The 20,227-nt window shown below is 42.2% G+C and overlaps 1 protein-coding gene across 7 annotated transcripts in view; it reads right to left on the bottom strand.

Moving 5' to 3' along the window:
- The window catches only part of LOC308460452 (poly(rC)-binding protein 3-like), an 89,990-nt gene that overhangs the window by 39,560 nt on the left and 30,203 nt on the right, over window positions 1-20,227 (bottom strand). For all 7 annotated transcript variants that reach the window (XM_080976887.1, XM_080976888.1, XM_080976889.1 and 4 more), the window contains exons 2-4: window positions 4,546-4,687; window positions 407-430; window positions 242-274 (exon numbers count right to left, since the gene is read on the bottom strand). In XM_080976887.1, coding sequence (XP_080833013.1) covers window positions 242-274; window positions 407-430; window positions 4,546-4,623 — 135 coding nt within the window. In that variant the 5' untranslated portion in view covers window positions 4,624-4,687. The remainder of the gene's footprint in view (window positions 1-241; window positions 275-406; window positions 431-4,545; window positions 4,688-20,227) is intronic.

The following is a 20,227-nucleotide window of genomic DNA, read 5'->3' as shown; positions in this document are numbered from 1 at the left end:
GAGATTTTCATAGCTCAGGTCTCCTCTTGTCTAAATTCAGTGCACTGTGCACGAGAAGGGAACATCACCAAAAATTGTGAATTACAGTTCACTGCAGATGTTTGGTTTTGGTTTTTTGACCACTTGGTGGCAGGATTGATTCATACATGTGAGCAATACAGCAATTCAGTACCACCACCAGGTATATATTTTCTGAAATTGCAGGAAAATTAAGTCAAAGAGTACAAAATTTACATCTTACCTCCTCCCTCATTTTCTTGACAGTTTCACCTTTCTGTTAAAGAAACAGAAAGCATTTATTAGCTCACACTAACACGCTCCATGACTGGTGAATTTGCAGAAAAATATCAAATAAACTGAGCTGACTCAAAAAAAAAAAACCACCCTCAAAAAGTGGATCACTGACCTTTCCAATGATGCTGCCAACCTCCTGAAACAAAACAAAGCAAAATATACATGAATGCAAGCACAAAAGAGAAACACATCTGTAAATCTTAAAAATGTAAACGGACTAGAACAGATATATTCAACATATCTAATAGTATTATGTAACTGAAACAACAGAAATGCACAATTATGTTGCTAAACAAGGCAGTGAGCTACATAAATGAAATTGGAGGTCCACAGACTAGCTACGGCCTGAAATAATTCTATGTTGCCCCAGAGGCATAGGCTAATGCTTAATCAAGGTAAATAATAATAATTCCAGCATCTTTAACCATAAATAAAATAATAAAATTTGCATTCAACTTGTTAACAATCTTACTGAGAAAGCTGTGCTATAGAGCTATGACATCTTTTTTGAAAAGAAGAAAGCATGATAACATAGGGTCTGTTCATGCTCAAAGCGGAGATATCAGACCATCATGCCTGACAGACTATGGACAGCAGACAGCCTGAACAACACATATCCATCTATTAGTGGGAAATAATTTACACAGAAACATGATTTACACAGAAACATTAACATTTAACAAATTTTACAGCTGGATGCTAATGCTGCCTGCATTGCTCAAGAAGTCTCATACGTGATTAATACAATCCAGCTGCACAGCTCTCCCAAAAGAACGTCGTCTGACTCACGGTTGACCAACAAACGTCACTATTCATGTCTTTTTTAAAAAAAGAACAACCCAAAAAACAGTGCAAGGATTCATCAGGACAGAGCCAACATTTGCTTCCTCAAGGCAGATACAAGCATAAATATTTTTATACATCTTCAAACTAGGCATTTGGACTTTATGGACCTTCTATTTAGGCTGCAATCCTATACAAGGTGACATGGGAGTCAGTCCCACTGAAGTCAGTGGGGCTTACTTCTAAGTAAATATGTATAGGATTGCACTATTTGGTTAGTTTCAAAAATTTCTGTGCAAATGTTTCTCAGAACATACCAGTAAGGCAACCCAAGTAGTTGCAGTTCAAACAACTGTTTGGAGATTTCGTTATTTAATTTCCAGGTCCACTCATTTCCATCACCCCCCCCCAACAGTGAAAATGAAGTGAAGCTTATTCATTTATTGAAATATTTACAGACCACACGTTTGTGAAAAATACAGCAAGGTTATATGCAACACACAAATTACAGCAAGATAAATAAAAACAATCCTAAATACTGTTTGGTAAAAAAACAAAACCACCCCAACCCCACATTGCAGAGGCCTGCCTGAAAGAAGGCAAGAATGATTCCTGCCGAACCTCAATTGGCAGGGAGTTCCTCAGGGCTGTCCAGGCCTGCTGACCTATGAACTCAGACCCTAGCAAAGGATACCTCAGAGTTTGGGGAACCACAAGACGTTTGCCATCACAGCAACACAGCAATGGAGGCAGAGCATTAGGAATCAGATTTTGATTTATGAAAGAAAGCTTTTCCCCCCTGCCCCTGATAACAAGAACAAGCTTGAAACACTTAATTTCCTCATAAATAATTGAGAGTGCCTGCAACTTTGGGTTTTTTCCCTTTGTAGCTTAGGAGAAGCCCTTTCATCCCTCTTCCACTCCCATTTTTCCACATCAAATTAGACAAGACGGAAGTCCAGCCCTTGTCTTGCAGAAAACAAATATCTAGCATGTTTTCTGCCAATGTTAGTGCTGGAGAATATACACCTCCTAAATTTTCAGCTAGTCTGTTCAATAAGGAACTGTTTAAAAACAAAATATCTATTTTATTTAATGATAGAAGCCAGACGTAGCAGAAGTTTTAATGTCTAATTCACATGATGGATTAGGCAACAATGCATTTTGGCACCAAATGAGCAGTGCAGAAGCAGTGGGTGTTCTCACTATGCAGGAAACCATTTCCAAAGTGATTGCTTTAGCTATAATGTCATAACAACACCCAGCTGTGCGAGTCAAACAGAGCCATACAGTGCAGCACTTACAAAGAAAGTAACTGACAGATCTAAACTTGACAACGCAATTGACAAATGCCAGAGATCCAAATATTCACTTATGCTGTTTGAGAGATCATTGTGTGCGTAATAACAGACATGTGTGCCTTCAGTAAAGCTATGGCACAACTAACTTGCATTAACGTAACTTAACAAACGAAGGGTAATGTAAAGGGACGCGGGTGGCGCTGTGGGTAAAACCTCAGCGCCCAGGGCTTGCCGATCGCATGGTCGGCGGTTCGAATCCCCACGGTGGGGCGAGCTCCCGTCTTTCGGTCCCTGCTCCTGCCCACCTAGCAGTTCGAAAGCACCCTCAAGTGCAAGTAGATAAATAGGTACCGCTTTATAGCGGGAAGGTAACGGCGTTTCCGTGTGCTGTGCTGGTGCCGGCTCGTCAGAGCAGCTTCGTCACGCTGGCCACGTGACTTTCTGGAAGTAAAATAAACTCTGTGGGCGCACAACCCTAGAGTCGGACACGACTGGCCCATACGGGCAGGGGTACCTTTACCTTTACCTTTAATGTAAAGGCTAAGCGCCTGAGCTATGAACTCAAATGCCACCTGTGCCACATACTCTCTCTTACACAAGCTCTATCTGTGCCTCAGTCCTTACAAAGAGGTATTTGCAGAAAGCTGAGAGGGATGGGAAATTTATGACATATGCTTTCATGAACTAGAGTATACTAAGAAGAAGCCACAGAAGATTAGTTTTCAAGATGCTACAATATTTTTGTTGCAGCTGACTACCTGAAATGTAGATGTCAGGGAACTGCCATCAGTGCCGGAGAGAGAGAGCAAAATCCAGAGGGATTCCGGAGAGCGTCCCGGGAGTGGGAGAGGCAGCCCATCTTCTGGGGAAGAGAATCAGCGTAGCACCAGTGGAGAAGGGGGGCAGATGGGGGAAGCGGCGAGGCGGTCCCATGACTCCTTGCCGGGGACCAGCGGGGAGAGTAGGGGTCCTCCGCTGCCTATGCCCTCCTTCCGCAGAAAGCTTCCGCGCAGGGAGAGTAGGAGGAGACTAGGCGTCAAAGAGCTTCTTTGCTGGAAGAAGTTTAAGAAACGCCCTCTGACGGATTCTGCCAGCGATTGAGACAGCCACGGGTGAGTGGCTGTCTGGGCAGGAAAGGTTCACTCAGGCAACCCAGCCAGGTGTTTGCACCGGCTTACGCACAAGCAGCCCCTAGAACCACTACAGTAGAGGAGAAGGATGCTGTGGGCAGAAGGAAGATCAATTCTCTTCCTCCATCCTCTCCATTACTAGAATGCATGTCAGCCTACAACTGACAAGGTGGGCCATGTTGCAGATTTCAAACATTTGGTGGATCTCTCATCCTTCAAACAGAATTTCTATGTCTGTGGCTATCTTGAATTTTGTATAACTTACACAATGGTAAACAAGTTGAAGGAACAATTGTCTGACTTTCTGGAAGTAAAATAAACTCTGTGATTAAGATGTAGACACACTTCTAAGGGTTGCTGCTACAAGGGGGTGTGCAGACATTCTTGCACAGCTCATAACAGTTAACTGTATCTGGAGCCTTTAACCTTTGGGGCCTGTGGCCACATCTGGATTTCCACCCCACCCCAATTTTATTTGGTTTAGAAGTCTTACGCAGACTGACAGCTCACTTACAGTACTTCGCTGAAATACATATAAAATAGTTTTGCATCTTAAAACAGGAAAGGAAACACTTTTGAACAAGGGATACATGGGAAATGGTGGCACATTTGAATTTTTGGAAAAAATGGCGTGGGTGCCACCACAAAATATTGGCTATGGGGCATGGCTATTCACATATCTCTCTCTAAAAACTTCTGGCCTGTGGGTCTCATTAGGCTCACCAGGAGTCCTAATTTGGCCTGCAATGACATCTTCCTTCAGCCACACTTGCAGGGCAGGAAAATCTACAACTGCAGCGGAATAAACAGGAGCCTTAAATTGCACTTCCGATGGCTCCAACTTTTTAATGTGCAAACCAAAAAACAGACACATCCACCTATCCCTAGTTATAATCAGTTTTGCTAGTGTGTAAATAAGGCTAAAATGTTGGGCCTCTAATACTGTTAAAAGCAAAGCAACCTAAAATACAACCACTAACATACACCCATGTTTCTGACCTGCCCCCTGCCCAATATCTCAATGTAAAGCAAGTTACCTTTCCATGCATAAGAAGACGTATAGTGAGTGTGACATTGAGGCCCCCTTCCGTCACCTTCGGATCTTTTGTGTTCATTCTCGTCCAATATCTGCAATTGTTGAACAGAGCGTTTCAGGGTGATTTCTCCCCTGCACTTAACCTAGAAAGACAAAAGGTTACCATTCTGAGGTCAATGCTTCTCAAAATGTGAATCAATTCATACAAACTACATATTTCAGCATAACTGAAATAACTACATATTTCACACAAACTACATATTTCAGCATAACTACATATTATAAAGGGCAAAGGGTCTCGACACACAATCACCATTTTTGTTTGAGGGTCCCATATTCTTAGTATTCTTCACTTCTGCTCTTTTTATGACCGAGCTCCTAATGCTGATCTCATTATTTAACATGTCCCAGCAAGTGGTAAGAAATAACCCTTGAATATGTCTTCATTATTTCTAGGCTGCCTTTCAGCAAACATGTCTGTGGGCGAATCAACATTTGTTGGTTATAATGTTAGAAATGCGTTATAAAAATGTGACACCAGGGGACACCGCAGAGCAGCGATCTGCCGGCAATGGAAAAATGCAATGAGCATTATATAACATTATATAACATTATTTAGTGCTATTTTTAATAACGCTTTTACAGATCAATGTAGATCCAGACGCATACTCTGAAGTTGAGACCTACATGCTATACAGCAAAAACCCAGAACTTTAACAAATGACCAGCATGATCATGTGTGAACACAAAAGCTGAATTTTACATTCCAACTTGGTGCAGTGTTCTGTTGAATTGCAGCGAAAATCAACTGATTTCTTCTCACTTTCTCCATCCTGTTCCTTTTTTACTCTAGCGGAACAGATCTTATTTTCCCTTCACGTAGCTCCATAGGGATCGTAACCTGATGCCACTGCCAGCAAGAGCGACAGACGTCTCAAAGACACTGAAGTCAGCCAGTAACTCTTTTCCACTGTAAATCCTGGGTGCTTGTCTGTTTTTGTCTAGGAAACTCAGAAGTCCCTTGGCTCAGCTTCTTGAAGACCCAAACCCAAAATAGCACTAGGATGTCTCTTTAATTTCTTGTAGCAAACTTAAATAATATCTTAAATATCTTAATAAATAGGATGGGATACTAATGAAAGCTGAGGCGTCTGGTGGGGATGGAAAGCAAGAAATTACGAGAAACAATTATCCACATAGAGAGTGAGGCTGCATATGCACCATACATATAAAGCACACTTCAAGTGCTCCCTCCCAAGAATCCTAACTGTAGTGGGTTAAGGGTGCTGGGAACTGTAGCTCTGGGAGGAGTAATCCCAGAATTCTTTATTGCTGGGGAAGAGAAATGACATCATGGGACTAGGGTAAAACTGTAAAGCTCCCTTTTTATTTTTGTTATGGGTGCTGTGTGCATATAATTTTGTTATATATAGGTATGCAATAGATATGTATAGTATTGGAATGTGGTTTTTTATGTTATTATATTTTTGCTTTGCTATGTTGTTATGAAATTGTTTTTATAGTGCTTTCTTTGTTGTAAGCCAGTTTGAGCATGTGGGAAAGCAGCATACAAATGAACGAAGGAATGAATGAAATGAGGTTTCCATGTACTTTATATGTATGGTCTTCCACCTGGCACGTCTCTGCCAGAATTCAAAGAAACCTGAAATCAACAACAAATATGACAACACATTACTAGCCCAGTTATGGAATCAGTCTAATGGCCTGTAACTTCTTGGGATTCATAGTCTGAATTTATAGTCTAAATAGTAATAGTTATTAGGAATTTACTAGTCTTCATGACCACACTGCAATGTAGCTCAACATATTTATCACCATACAATGGATGCATAGTTGAGACTAAGAAACAGCGATCCCACTAGGTCTTTCTCTTTCATACTAGTGCAGGGTGGCTGAAGTTGCCGAGCAAAATTGTTGGGTGTGAGAAGAGTGCTTGCCTCTTCCCTCCCTCCCTGATTCTACCAGCAAATGCTCCCCAAACATTCCCCAACCTTTCTCTCCTCCCAAAAGACTGATGCTGGACGTTACCCCAACTGGGAAAGAACAAGTCATGATCTCACACAGGTTGCCCAGTGTGCTACGTCAGCTCTTTCCGCACACGATACATGTTTTTCCACCGACTCCTCGTCTTGCATCTCATTCTTTGCCCTCTCCCAGCTGGCACGTCCCTCATCTCACAAAGCCCAGGACGGCACCCTCTCTTTTTTGTCCTAAACGCCACTTGCAAAAGACCACCATTGTTAAACAGGCTGCCGTGTTTAGCACTGGAGGAAGATGTTCGGTTCCAGCCCCCTCCAGGCTCCACATCTTTCCTGGCCCGCCTCCAATTCCGTCAGAAGCACCCAATTATCTTTAGTTATTTTAGGCAATTGTGTCAGCGAACACAGCAACTAGGTAAGGGGTGAGGGAGGTCATGCAGCGCTGAGGTACGACACAAAGCTTGTTTTCTTTTATTTGTTGCTTGTTGATTCAGTGTATTGAAATCTGAAAGGCTCATTTCAAAGCTGCTGTTGCTCAAATAATAATAGGACACACTGGCCTTTAATACAATTCTCTTCAGGGAACAAAAGCTTCTTTGGGCAAGGCTACAAGGGCCGCTTGTTGTGGGTTACACACATCTTTCCAGTCAAGCACGATTAATACCCCTCCCCCCCCCCAATGCTCATGACCCAGACGAGGATCCTTTCAACTATATAATGTTAGTATCATGCGCTCAGAAATCTCAGTTTTAAAATGGGCCCCTAAAATGGAACTATAATTTAATTATTTTCCTGTAGCCTGTACCATTTTGTTTCATCACTTTGTGCCACAAGGCTAGTAGTTTACAGAAGGCAGTTACTGCCCTCCAGGATTATTTTGCCAGATCCTTTTAACATCTGTTTCTAAAAAGGACTTTATTTGCAACGGCATAAAGAATAATCAGAGACTTATTTACCCAGATAAATCAGGAATGAGTCAGGAAGCCTGGCGGGCTGAGGTGAGCCAAACGGAGGGAAGTGATGGCGACAAAGAAAAAGGAAGCAAGGAACATTTTAAAGGCTGCTGGAAGAGGCTCCAATGGTTCTGAAAGTATTTTCAGGTGATGACGCAAGACACAGAAAAATATATATAAATTGCATGGTGTGCCAGAGAAGATTTGTGAGAAATAAATCCAAGACATATGTAATTTTGCTTGGGTTAGTTTCAGTGAGAGCTGCAAGCATTAGTGTAATTGAAAGATTAATTTATGAGGGGCAATTTTACTCAGTGGTGTTGTGGGTAAAGGACACACCATTTAAAAAAGGCTGTTTTGGTTCTGGTGTGTATGTAAAACAATCTATTAAAGTGGTGCCTTTCATTTAGTAAATTGCAGGTTTTTTACACTTCCTTCAGTACCCCAAAAAGGTACCAATACAGTGGTTTGAGCAATTTGAAATAATTTAAATTAATTGCTTAAAAGGCCAGTCAATAATCAACTAATAATAACTAATTAGTCAATGGTCTTAATTATTATTATTTTCAAGCTCATTTGTAACAATATCTCTCAGGAAGCCAACAGTATCCTATGAAATGTCAGTCAATTTGAAAATACATATCAATAGATATTACAATCTTGTGTTGCTAAACCTAAATGTAAAGATCCTTCCTGTCAATTAAGATTTGGTGACTTTTCCTTATTTTTACCCATAATTCTGTTATGCTCCATTTAAATTGCATTAAAATAAAATAATACATTTTGTTTGTTGAAACTGCCAAGAAACCTGCTGCAATATCTGGGAAAGCGTGTTCTCCTTCACGGAGAGCACGTGTTGCGGTGGGGGCCGCCAGGACACTCCAAAGTTGGGGCGGGCTAATTGTTCGTTGGCCACTGATGCGATTGGGGCTTCCCTTGTTGTTGGGAAGACGTTAATGTTGCCATTTGTTGACTGACAGCCAGAAATGCTAAAACTCCTTGCACGAGGCTAGGGCTTCCTCTTTTCGCATCGGATTGCCTGTCCCCCCCTCCCTAGAATTAGGGTTGTTCGCTTTGACCTTGCTATGCCTGTCATGGGGTCGTCTGCTTTGGAGCGGGGGCCAGGTAGGAATTTTGTCCATCTGGCTGATTGGCTGGGGCCATTTGGTTTTTGCCTACTGCGTAGCAAATCGTCACAACTTGTAAGGTTGCGGTTAGGCATTGGTTTATGGTTTGGCTGGTTGAGGGGCATGGATTGGCTGTGCCTGCCCATCCAATGCTGCTGCTGCAAGGGATTCCGTTAAAGGAATTGGGGGCTAACTATTGCCTGTCCACTCTGTCAAGGGGGCTCGGGCCATAGCAATGAGCTCCTGGTTGCATTTGGGGTGGGCTGAGGGCAGGTTCCCTGCTCCGTAGCTAGCCCCAAGTGTATTCCCCTTTTCTGACTTTCGCATCGTGCGGAATGTCAGTCTGTCCCCCATGGTGGGGGCAGATAGTCGCAACCAATGCCTAAGCAACCACTCACATTTTTGTATTTTAATAAAGTTGTGGCCAAAATTATGCCAAAAACCTTAAACAAAAAATTCTGTGTGATGTGTAAGTTATTGGGGTGGCCCTGGGGACCTCGACACGCAAAGTGTGGAATCTGGCAGACAGCTAATTTCCAATATTCACATTAATCTGAGTGGCACATATGAGAATTTAATTTAAGAATTCACAAAGATCAAATCCCTCAAGCACCCCTACTCTCAACTTGGGCAAATCTCCACTTATAGTAAAACAACAACAACAAAGCATTGTCTATTTATTACAAAGCCAAGGTCTTAGAAAACGTTTGAAAAGGAAACACAACTTACTATAGACTCACAAACGGTCAGTGTGTGTATGTATGTGTGTGTACAGATTAGATGGGGAAAGATAAACATAAAGCCTTAAGATCTTCCTGCAAGTCCTTATATAATGCAAATTAGATGAACCGTCATTTGGGATTTCAGAGTTTATCATTGCCTACATTAATCTGCTCATTAATATTGAGATTAATGCATCTCAAATGATGTAATGAGACAAATTATGCTGGCCTGAATCCAAGCATCCCCATGACTGGTTCTGTGTGCCCAAGAGAGCTTTGGGTCCTTTTCTGAAGCAGGAGTCCCATGCCCTCATCCTGCATGGCAAACCTCTGAAATTAAGGACATTTGCAAGATGAGTTTGTGATATGATGTGGTCGGCCTGCCACGGAAGGGGACAAAGGTGGGAAATTCAATAATGGCTCCTCCTTGATCAATAAAAAGTCAATTAAATACCTGCCAATTTGCTGCCCTGTCATGTGGAGTAATCTGCCATTTGAGGTGGCTGCTCCTTCATAGCAGAGATGGCCTTTGTCTAACCTATTGGACCAAATCTGTCTGACCTGTATTTAACAAATTGATTCCTGTCATGCCACAATGAAGCATCTGGAACCCAGTTTAAGCACAGCTTAGTTCTAGCACATGTGGACTGCAATATGGATTAATTCCTAGGGGGCCAGGGGTCTTAGTGGACCACAAGCTTAACACGAGTCAACAGTGTAATGCAGCAGCAAAAAAAGCTAATGTTATTCTAGGCAGCATCATCAGATGTAGAGTGTTCAGCTAAGCATAGGCAGACATGCACTCTGGGCTTGAAGAAGGCTGATTTCAAAAAGCTTAAATAACCACTGGGTGAGAAGAAATTCTCAAAGGGAAGGGAGTCTCATGCAAGACAAAATTGGGATTCAAGATAAAGGGGTCTTAGGAGACCACAAACTTAACCTAAGTTACCAGTGTGATGCTGCATGAACAGACGTCTAGTGTCCAGGTCAAGGGAAGTAATAGTCCCACTCTATTCTGCCTTGGTCAAACCACACCTGGAATACGGTGTCCAGTTCTGGGCTCCACAATTTAAGAAGGTTATTGAGAAGTTGGAAGTACGCAGAGGAAGGCAACCAATATGATCTAGGGTCTGGAAACCAAGGTTTTTGAGGAATTGTTGAGGGAGTTTGATATGTTTCACTTGGAAAAGAGGAGACTGAGAGGAGATATGATAGCCATCTTCAAATATCTAATGGCTGTCACATGGAGAAAGCTTGTTTTCTCCTGCTCCGGAGGCAAAGACCCGAACCAATGGATTCTAGTTACAAGAAAGGAGATTCTAATTAAACATCAGGAATAACTTTCTGACAGTAGGAGCTGTTTGACAGTGGAACAGACTCCCTTGGAAGGTGGTGGACTCTCCTTCCTTGGAGGTTTCTAAACACAGGTTGAGGGGCCATCTGTCATGGATGCCTTAGTTGAGATTCCTGCATTGCTGGGGGTTGGACTAGATGACCCTTGGATCCCTTTCAACTCTACGATTCTGATTCACTGGTATCTTTTGAGAAAAAAGGAGGAAAGTTGTATATGGCTTAATAATAAAAACCTCCAAGTGGTTTACATAAAATTTACATTACAATTGTTGATAAGAGCAATAGCGACACAGAATTGCTTATTAAGTTAGCTGCGTTTGGGTGCCTAGACCTTTGAGATACCAAGGTAACATTATTTTACTGGTCACCTAAATCTCACCCAAAATAAGGACTTCCATTTGATTAAAGAAAATAAATGAATCATATGAGTTTTAATAATTAAATCTAGATAAATTTACGTATCTGTTAAATTAGTAGTTTTGAAGAGAAAGAAAGACTTTGTTTTTACGTGATACACAAACATTACATCAGACACCATGTTAGGAGAGGCATCTTCTCTTGTGAGAGAGGGCTAGTGCCTTTTCTAAGATGGCATCTACCATCTGTACATGTTAAAATTATAAAGAGTGTTTTTTAAATATGCTGCCCAATTAATTGGCAGCCCCTTTTTAATTAATGAAAAGGTTTTTAATAGATTAATCTAACTAATTAATATTGCTAAATATTTCAGTGCTAGGGAAAAAAGTCTTTTTGATTCTTTGCCATGGCTTACTCTGGGTGGATACGGATAAAGCAGCTGCACAGAGAGCTGTCTGGGCTCAAATTCCTAATCTACTTAAAGAGAGATTTATTAGATTCCATCAGCAATCTGCATCTCTCATAATTCGACAGACGTGTATCTGGATTTGTAGTATCAACATTTTCTCTGGTTTGTGTTTCTAGAGAAACTTTTAGCTGCGGGTGGAAGACAGCATCTACATTTGCAAGTAAAATGATTTATTACTGCCTGTAATAAATATAGCATTGATGTTACTGATCATACTATACAAAAGGAATATATAAATATCTTCTTAAGAGTTAATTTAATGAGTGCTAGGTTAGTATCGCAGAACCCTATTAACTAATGGACAGCACAAGTCTCAATGCAATCTGTATGGAAATAAAAGAGTTCAGGTTTACATAGAAATGTAATCATTCAAATAAAGATGAATATGGGAATTGACAGGGTAATCCCATGCATGTTTACTCATACGGCTGGCATCTTAAAAGGTATATCGGACATTGTGCTTTATATTCCTAGTCACTGAACTAAGGCTGCATACACACAACATTTTAATCTGGAATCAATGGAGGCTGAGTACTTGTTTTTTCTACGTAGTCCACATACAATAGATCTAGATCTATTACATACTGTATTTTTTGCCACTGAAAATCAATTCTCGAGCAACTGGTTTCATTCCAAAAATAAATGATTCATACAGACTGATTCTACATTCACACAGTATGTTCATTAGGAAACAGTTGGAAATTGATGTAAGTTGTCCTGGCATTGCTGTGTTTGTCTGTATACACAACTCTCCAATGACACTATGGGTGGATGTATAGCAAGATCACAACCGCTGCTTCCTTCTAGGCAGGAAAAGGTGTGGGGAACCTAATCAAGAGGAGTGTTTTCAAATGGGTATGTACCCTCAAACCGTTCAATGCGGAAAAAGCCCCCTCACAAACAACCCACTCCAAACGGAACACTCCCATGGCAGCTTTGCCAGGAAAGTGGTAACGAACCCACTGAAAATGAGTTTCAGTATTTAAACTCACAACAACCCTTTAAGGCAGACCACGTGGAGAGATAATGACTGGGGCAGATCCTCTTCCCCTCCCACCCACACAAAGCTCTTGGCTTTCCTGCTCCTGTTTGCTCACTATTAATATGCTAGCATTAACAGAGTAGCATCAAGTACAATGCTCAAATACAGTCACATGCCTCATGGGCTGAGAGAATATTTATGCAAACTCACAATGCCTATGCTACCATATGTCAGGAGTGCTCTGATGGTGTTTCCTGCTTGGCAGGGGGTTGGACTCGATGGCCCTTGTGGTCTCTTCCAACTCTATGATTCTATGATTCTATGCTCCAGATCAGCCTTTCACAACCCTGGGTCCCCAGATGTTGGACCACAACTGGTCACTGGTCAGGGATGATGGGAGTTGCAGTCCCACAGCATCTGGGGACCCAATGTTGAGAAAGGCTGCTTCAGATAATGTGATAATCTGTAGATAGCCCTGAAATAACTTCTAGGGCAGACTAGACAAATGGCAGCACCATTCATGCAATGGTAATGATGGTGGTGTTTTTACGTAAATTGCAGGCATGGGACCCTCAATTCAGATCAGGACCCCAGCAAAGGAGGGTGTCAGGGGGCTTTAAAGCTTTGCCCCCTGCAGTGGTCCTAATCCAGATTGCTAATCCCACATATGGTGTTTGTACTGGGGAGCCTTTCTTCTACAGGAGGTTCAAAGGGCTAAAGACCTCTACCTTCCACCACGATCCCAATCTAGACCAGCCATCCTGTGCTTGCTATTTACTCTAAAATAAAAATCATTTATAAAAATCAATTATTAACTGCATGAATGGTGTTGTGTGCATTTTGGCCCTATTTTGGAACACCAAAACTAAGGCTATGATTTGCAGCTCCACAATGTATTCAGTGCCTTGGTAAAAGGGAGCGTTGAGCTCTCACTTCTGTAGAGAAATAATGGCTGCCTAATTCTATTTAAGGGACGAGGGTGGCGCTGTGGTCTAAACCACAGAGCCTAGGGCTTGCAGATCTGAAGGTTGGCGGTTTGAATCCCTACGACGGGGTGAGCTCCCATTGCTTGGTCCCAGCTCCTGGCAACCTAGCAGTTCGAAAGCATGTCAAAGTGCAAGTAGATAAATAGGTACTGCTCCGGCGGGAAGGTAAACGGCGTTTCCATGCGCTGCTCTGGTTCGCCAGAAGCAGCTTAGTCATGCTGGCCACATGACCAGCTGTACTCCGGCTCCCTTGGCCAGTAAATCAAGATGAGTGCTGCAACCCCAAAGTCATTCGCGACTGGACCTAAGGGTCAGGGGTCCCTTTACCTTTTAATTCTATTTAAAGCTCTGATACAGAAATGCCAGAACACAAGTCAGTGCTCATTTGAGAAGGATGACAAACCACTTGTGGTGTCAAGATAACTAAACAGAGGGCTGAGCCTGAAACAGAATCTCTCTCACAGACACAGCAGAGCCATCCATTGTTTGCTTATTGTGCAAGGCCTTTATTTAAGTGCTAAATTCATTGTAATGGCTCTTATTACGTGAAAACAACCCCACCTGTTTTATAGGGCCCTAATCAAGTGAAGTCAGAAATAATCTAGCCCAATGACGTTAAGAGAGCTGAGTTATCCAAGCTATTTTTAGGCACCATTGAGGATTCCACCCCCACCCTCATTCCCCAGCTTAATCCTTTTAAAGAAATTATTCATATAGCTGTATACTCCAAGTTCATAAAGATCGTAGCAATGTACACCACTAATATGAACAATACAAAAACACGTAAGAACTAAAATCACAGCTCATCAGCTAACTGTAACAGATTCCTCTCACCCTTTAATTGTCCACGTAAGACTGGTGACATAGAAAGGTTTTCAGCAAATACTTAACAATTAATACAGAAGACACCTGCTAAATCTGGATGGAAGAGCATTCCACAGCAACTGAACCAATGTCACTGAAGACTTGGTTTCATGTTGACATCAAATAAGCCTCATCAACTCAGGGGCCAATTGGCAATGTTCCTACAGATCAAAGCTAGGATTTAGGGTCCCAGTAGGGCTGCCAGCTTTGGTTGGGCAAAATAAATGGCAGGTTGGGCAAAATATGGGAACCACCATAATATGGCTTCTGATACTCATCTCACTGAGAGGATACCATGTTCAATAGTATTGAAAGCCATTGAGAAATCAAACAAAAGTAACAGGGTTTCAAAAAAAACCATATGTCTGTGCTTGAAGCAGAAATTCAGTCTCTTCTTTGGCTATGCTAGACAGGGAGGTTTACAATAGCAATACAATTACACTCTAATTAATTCTCTTTTTAGTCATAGTTCTCCAAAGGATGGCAGAGCTGTTTGCTTATATTGCAAAGTTTCTTGGGATAGATAGATATTTTTTGAGCATTTAGGAAAAGCATACTAAAATAATTCATAATAATTATAATTGCTTAGACTACGATCCTATGCATACTGTATATTCCTATATATAAAAAATGTAATTCTATTATTGTGCAGCCCCTACTGGAGGATTTGTAGTGCCTCACAATCCTGGATTTGCATGAAGTCAGTTTGGGTGGGGAAGGAAGAGAAGGCAGGTTGCGTAACAGCAGTGAGCATGGCATTAGAGTGAGATAGGAGAAATACTAAGAGGGGGAACGTGGTGGTTTTAAACAATGGCAGATGTTTGAGTAAAGGAGGAATGGAGGGAACTGAGAGGAAAATGGTGACTTCAAATGGCAGAGGTTTGATTTAAGAACCTTCAGACAGTCAAAGATTTGCAGGCTGCCCGTCCTTTCTCTCACATATGCGTCAGCTGTGGAATATAAGAGGGAAAAGTTTGTGCACAGCAAGCCAGGAGGAAAACTGGTAGGAAAAAAACTGAGCTGCCTCATGCGAGAGAGAGAGAAATGATGCAAAGCATGGAAATATTCCACATTGCGTTTATTCCTGGTACCATCCATTGCCTTCAGATTGCAAAGTTCCAGATTCAATGTAGCAATTTAGAAGAGATATTTTATTAATAAGCAAAGACCTTTATATGTACAACATCCATCACCTGAACTTAACATTCTCAAACTGAACGAGCTAACTGACAGGTTTGCTCTCAAAATTCTTAAAGACGTTGCAACACGTATCAGTATGGGTTGTTTGTGCAAAGGCGGCTGTAGAATAGGAGAAATGAGGTGGCGTGGAAATTGAGGTTTTGTGCAAGTGAGAGATGAAAAAGGAGGTAAGATTAGGAAGAAAAGGGAATGAAGGTGGAGAATATGGGTTGCAAAAAGGAGGGAGTTGGAGGCATGAGAAGAATGGGGTTAAAGATGAAAGCAGGAATGTGAAAGGGTTTCATAACTGGGCAGAAGGTGAGAATGTGTGGGAGGAGGAAGATGCGGGAGGTTGCTCTGGGGGTGGTTTGCGTAAAGGGTGGGGCATAAAAGGAGGGAGAGGAGACATGGACATGGGGATAAAGGTGAATTCAGAGGTGCAAAGTGGGGTTGCAGATCAGAAGAGACAAGTAGCTTCAGAAATGGGGTTCAGAAGGTGAAGAGTGACTTAATAGTTGCATGGGACGGGAAGGGGAAACTCTAAGGGGTTGATGGGGGGGTGACAGGGGGCTGGTGAGTGGAAAGAGCAGGGGTACAGCCCCTAGTATACTGAGAAATATGTCAGATTAGTTCAGTGGGTCTTACTCCCAAGAAAACATGCATAAGACCCAAGTCTTAGGCTGTGTACACATTACCAGCTAAAAATGCAGCTAGGTCGTCCTTTTCCCCCCAATTCAGACCGAAGCCGATTTTGAGGGAAATGCATCAAAACACAGAAGGAAACAACAGGATAGATACAGATTGTGGCTAACATTGTGTGTACACTATTTCCCAAACAGTTGTGCGAGCACCAGGGATGCAGAGTAAACAGGAGTGTGAACACAAGCTTAGAAGTATTAAGAATTCAATGGTGGGTTAATTTGAATTTGTGCATCCAGCAAATTAGGTCTTAAGAAGTGTATACTGTACTTACTGCTTCACAGCATCACAAAGCATAGCATTAAACCAGAAATCATGCTTGGTTCAATGGCACTGAATGAAGACCTGGTGGTACGAAGGCTTAGAATTGGGGTGCCAGACGAATTTCTACCACTTTCTACTATATTATGTAAAATCAAACAGCAAAAGGTTTGATTATGATGTTTTATACATTGTATTAGAAAATTTGCTTCCAAAGTTTCATTCTCCAACAACTCCGCTCACCCTCTTCAATGGCAGGCCCAACTAGCCAATGGGAACGCTTGGGCTTGCTCCCAGGGGCCATTAAATTGCGGCCTGCCCAGCTGTCTTCCCTGCCTTTTCACTGGATCTCCCACCCTCCCTTAATTTAATTGCTTTTACTTGTGCTACTTTTAATTACTTTTACCTTGCTATGGACCAAACTGGCTGCCATATTCAGGGGCCAGCCAGGAATTTTCCCATGTGGCAAATTGACAGCAGCCATCTGGTTTTCACCTACCTCACAGCAATGAGGTTAGGTGGTTAGGCATTGGATCTTGGCTGGAGAGGAGGTTATAGCCTCTGCCTGCCCCTCCTTGAGAAAAGGTATCCTGTTCAAACGATTTGGGAGGAGTGGCTTCTTTCCGAAGCCCAGGCGGAGCTAGAGCTATACCACTCTTCCAACAGGGACTCTGCGGAGGGTACCCCTATTGGACGTAGGTCATAGGGACTCCCCCTAAGATGTGGTTTGCCCTTAGATGCACTTCCAGCGGAGGGGCTGGAGCGGAACAGCAAGGACTTCACCCAATGCCTATATGTCAAACCGTTCTCTACTGTAGCCAATAACATGGTGGCCATATTCAAGGCCAAACCCAACATGCTGTTGTCCCGAGGGAACTGTGGGGTCACGGGGTCTTGGCACACAAACCATCAGTTCTCTCATTCACCAAAAATAACAGGAAAAGCTTCTGTTTTATATTTTTATCTATTTTATTTTGTTCAGTGATACACTGTATTTCAAACTACACAATGCACAGTGGTTTTTATTAATCATTATAGCTGTCCTATATGTAGTATAAAAATGAAACAAAAAACCAATTTTGAAGAAAGCTACTTTTCTGCTCCATCCTCTGATGCATCAATAGTCAGCTTAGTATTTTTCACACTCCAGAAATGGCTTGTGTTTTCCACATGCCAGGTCCCTTGGGACTTGTAACTATTTAACATACTGTGTTACATGGAATGGGGCACTTTATGTGAAATTTAAAAAAGAACTGAATAATCTTCTAAGTTGGACAGAGATGCTTTTGTTCCATGCAGAGCTGCAAGGCACATTAATGCAAGAATATAGCTTGATCACAGGAAAACAAGAAATCATTGTAGCTTGCATATAAAAGCTGGCCTGTTCTCTGTGGTCATAAAAGCATCACTTGATTTGCACCATCATTAGAACTGAACTGACCTTTTCTTGTTAACATTTCACACTGCACAATTAGTAAGCAACTGTTGAGCGATGTGAATGCCTTTGTACATATCACCTCAGGCAAGGATGCTTATTTTAAACTTCAGACAATCAGCTAAGTCCACGGGAAACACTGCAGGGCTTGTGAGTGTGTAGCCAAATGTAACAAGTGTGGAAAACCTAGAAGAGCATGTATCCACTGTGTCCTGTGATTTCCTGCATAAACAAAGGCTAACATCTTAGAGTCAGAATCCGAAACAAACTGTCTTTGGAAAAATAACTGAGCCGAGTTCAACATTTTTGAAGGCAACCTAAGTTTTGGAGACATGTGCGATGTCCCACGTGCATGCCAGGGCCCTTGATTCTTGGGAACAACCCAGTGCCTGTGGTGATCGCATTCTTACACCCGATGTCTTTTGGCATGAAAGTGTAAGAATTCTCTACTATCAGAGGAGTACTGTCTTCCTTGTTCTCTGCATGTTTATTGTGGATAAACAGTCAGCAAAACTACAGCATGGAGCAACAGCCTATTTGTAATGCTAATGATTAGAAAAAAAAGGCTAGGAAATATGTTTTCAGTGGGGTGGGGGGGCAACCATAACATTATGTTCATGGGCTTGGTGGAGATGGCATATAATGAACATTTCACTCATTTTCATTAAGTACCTCACCAACCTATTCTATGGTTGACAGCAGGAAGTGGTAAGTGCTGTTTAGACATACTGTGAGCACCTTGTATGATTTAATACCATCAAGAAGCTAAATTAATCAGATGGGGTAATGGAATGGACTTAGGCTGCATTTGGACGGCGCTTTATTCTGTCTTCCTGATGTTTCCTCACCTGTTAAATTTCATGCTTTATGTGATCTTTCACACAACATAAAAGTCACTTCTGGGGATCTAGTAGAATCTAGCAGGAGCACAGTATTCATTTTCGTTTTAATTACTTCCATTAAAAATCCATTTGCAACCCCATTGCTAGCTCAAAATTGGGGGAGTTTTCTGTTGTCATTTTCCTATGCTTTTCATTATCATAATGGGACGCGGGTGGCGCTGTGGGTAAAACCTCAGTGCCTAGGACTTGCCGATCGTATGGTCAGCAGTTCGAATCCCCGTGGCGGGGTGAGCTCCTGTCGTTCGGTCCCAGCTCCTGCCCACCTAGCAGTTCAAAAGCACCCTTAAGTGCAAGTAGATAAATAGGTACCGCTCTATAGCGGGAAGGTAAACGGCGTTTCCGTGTGCTGCACTGGCTCGCCAGAGCAGCTTCGTCACGCTGGCCACGTGACCCGGAAGTGTCTCTGGACAGCGCTGGCCCCCGGCCTCTTAAGCGAGATGGGCGCGCAACCCCAGAGTCGGACACGACTGGCCCGTATGGGCAGGGGTACCTTTACCTTTACCTTCATTATCATACCACTGCCACTCATGTGATACAATTTAGGGAGATATCCCAGCATACACTTCTTTCCAACCATTTAAAATTTAGCATGACATTGGTCAAAAGGCCACAATTCTATAGCACAACAGCTACTATAGTGTAAAAGAAATATTAGGAATTGAACAGAAGCATTATAACCAGCGGAACAAAAACAAAAAAACCTCATGAATGCAGCCTTGATTCATTCCTGTTTCTCATTTCTTCACCATTAAAGCCTATTGTGTCCTGTATCTGTGCAGATTTTAATGGGAAAAGCTTTTTAAAATCCATATGGTCAACTGGTTTTTTATATAAAAAATAATACATTAAAAAAAACTTTTGTAAGGATTTCCTGGATCAGCTAGAAAGTGCAGTGTGGGTTGAAAATCCCTTAGAGGAAATGGCATGTCACTACACGTATAGCCTTTTGGTAAAAATATTGGCAGGGTGGGGAGACAGTTGCCTGGGGAGGGAGATGGCTGCTTCTGTGTACTGATGGGGGAAGCCATATTGTTCCCCATACAATTCCTCAGGGAAGGACTGCCTATAACGGCATATTCCTACTTCCTGGAGCATTTGTGCACAGCACAAAAATGGCTTGCTATCACACTACACACACTAGCTGCTCCAAGCAGCTTGAAAATGGAAAAAAGGGAAAGCAAAAAACTGCCCTCAGACCCCTCTGTAAGTTGCAAGCATTCAGATGGTGCTCAGCAAGGTCCACAGTTCTGAAAACTACTTTGCACATGTGTGCTCTGATCCAGGAACTGGTCCAAGAGGGGTGAATCAGGGAAGTGCACTCAAAAATATGGCGTAAACAAAACCCCTCCCCCATCCTTAGTTTCAGAGTAAAGTCAGATGACAACAAGGTGGTT

The sequence above is a fragment of the Podarcis pityusensis genome (genome assembly GCF_964106645.2).
Source record: "Podarcis pityusensis genome assembly, chromosome: 13".
NCBI classification, from domain to species: domain Eukaryota; kingdom Metazoa; phylum Chordata; class Lepidosauria; order Squamata; family Lacertidae; genus Podarcis; species Podarcis pityusensis.
The sequence above is the reverse complement of the archived record's forward strand: the minus strand, read 5'-3'. Positions and strand labels throughout refer to the sequence as shown.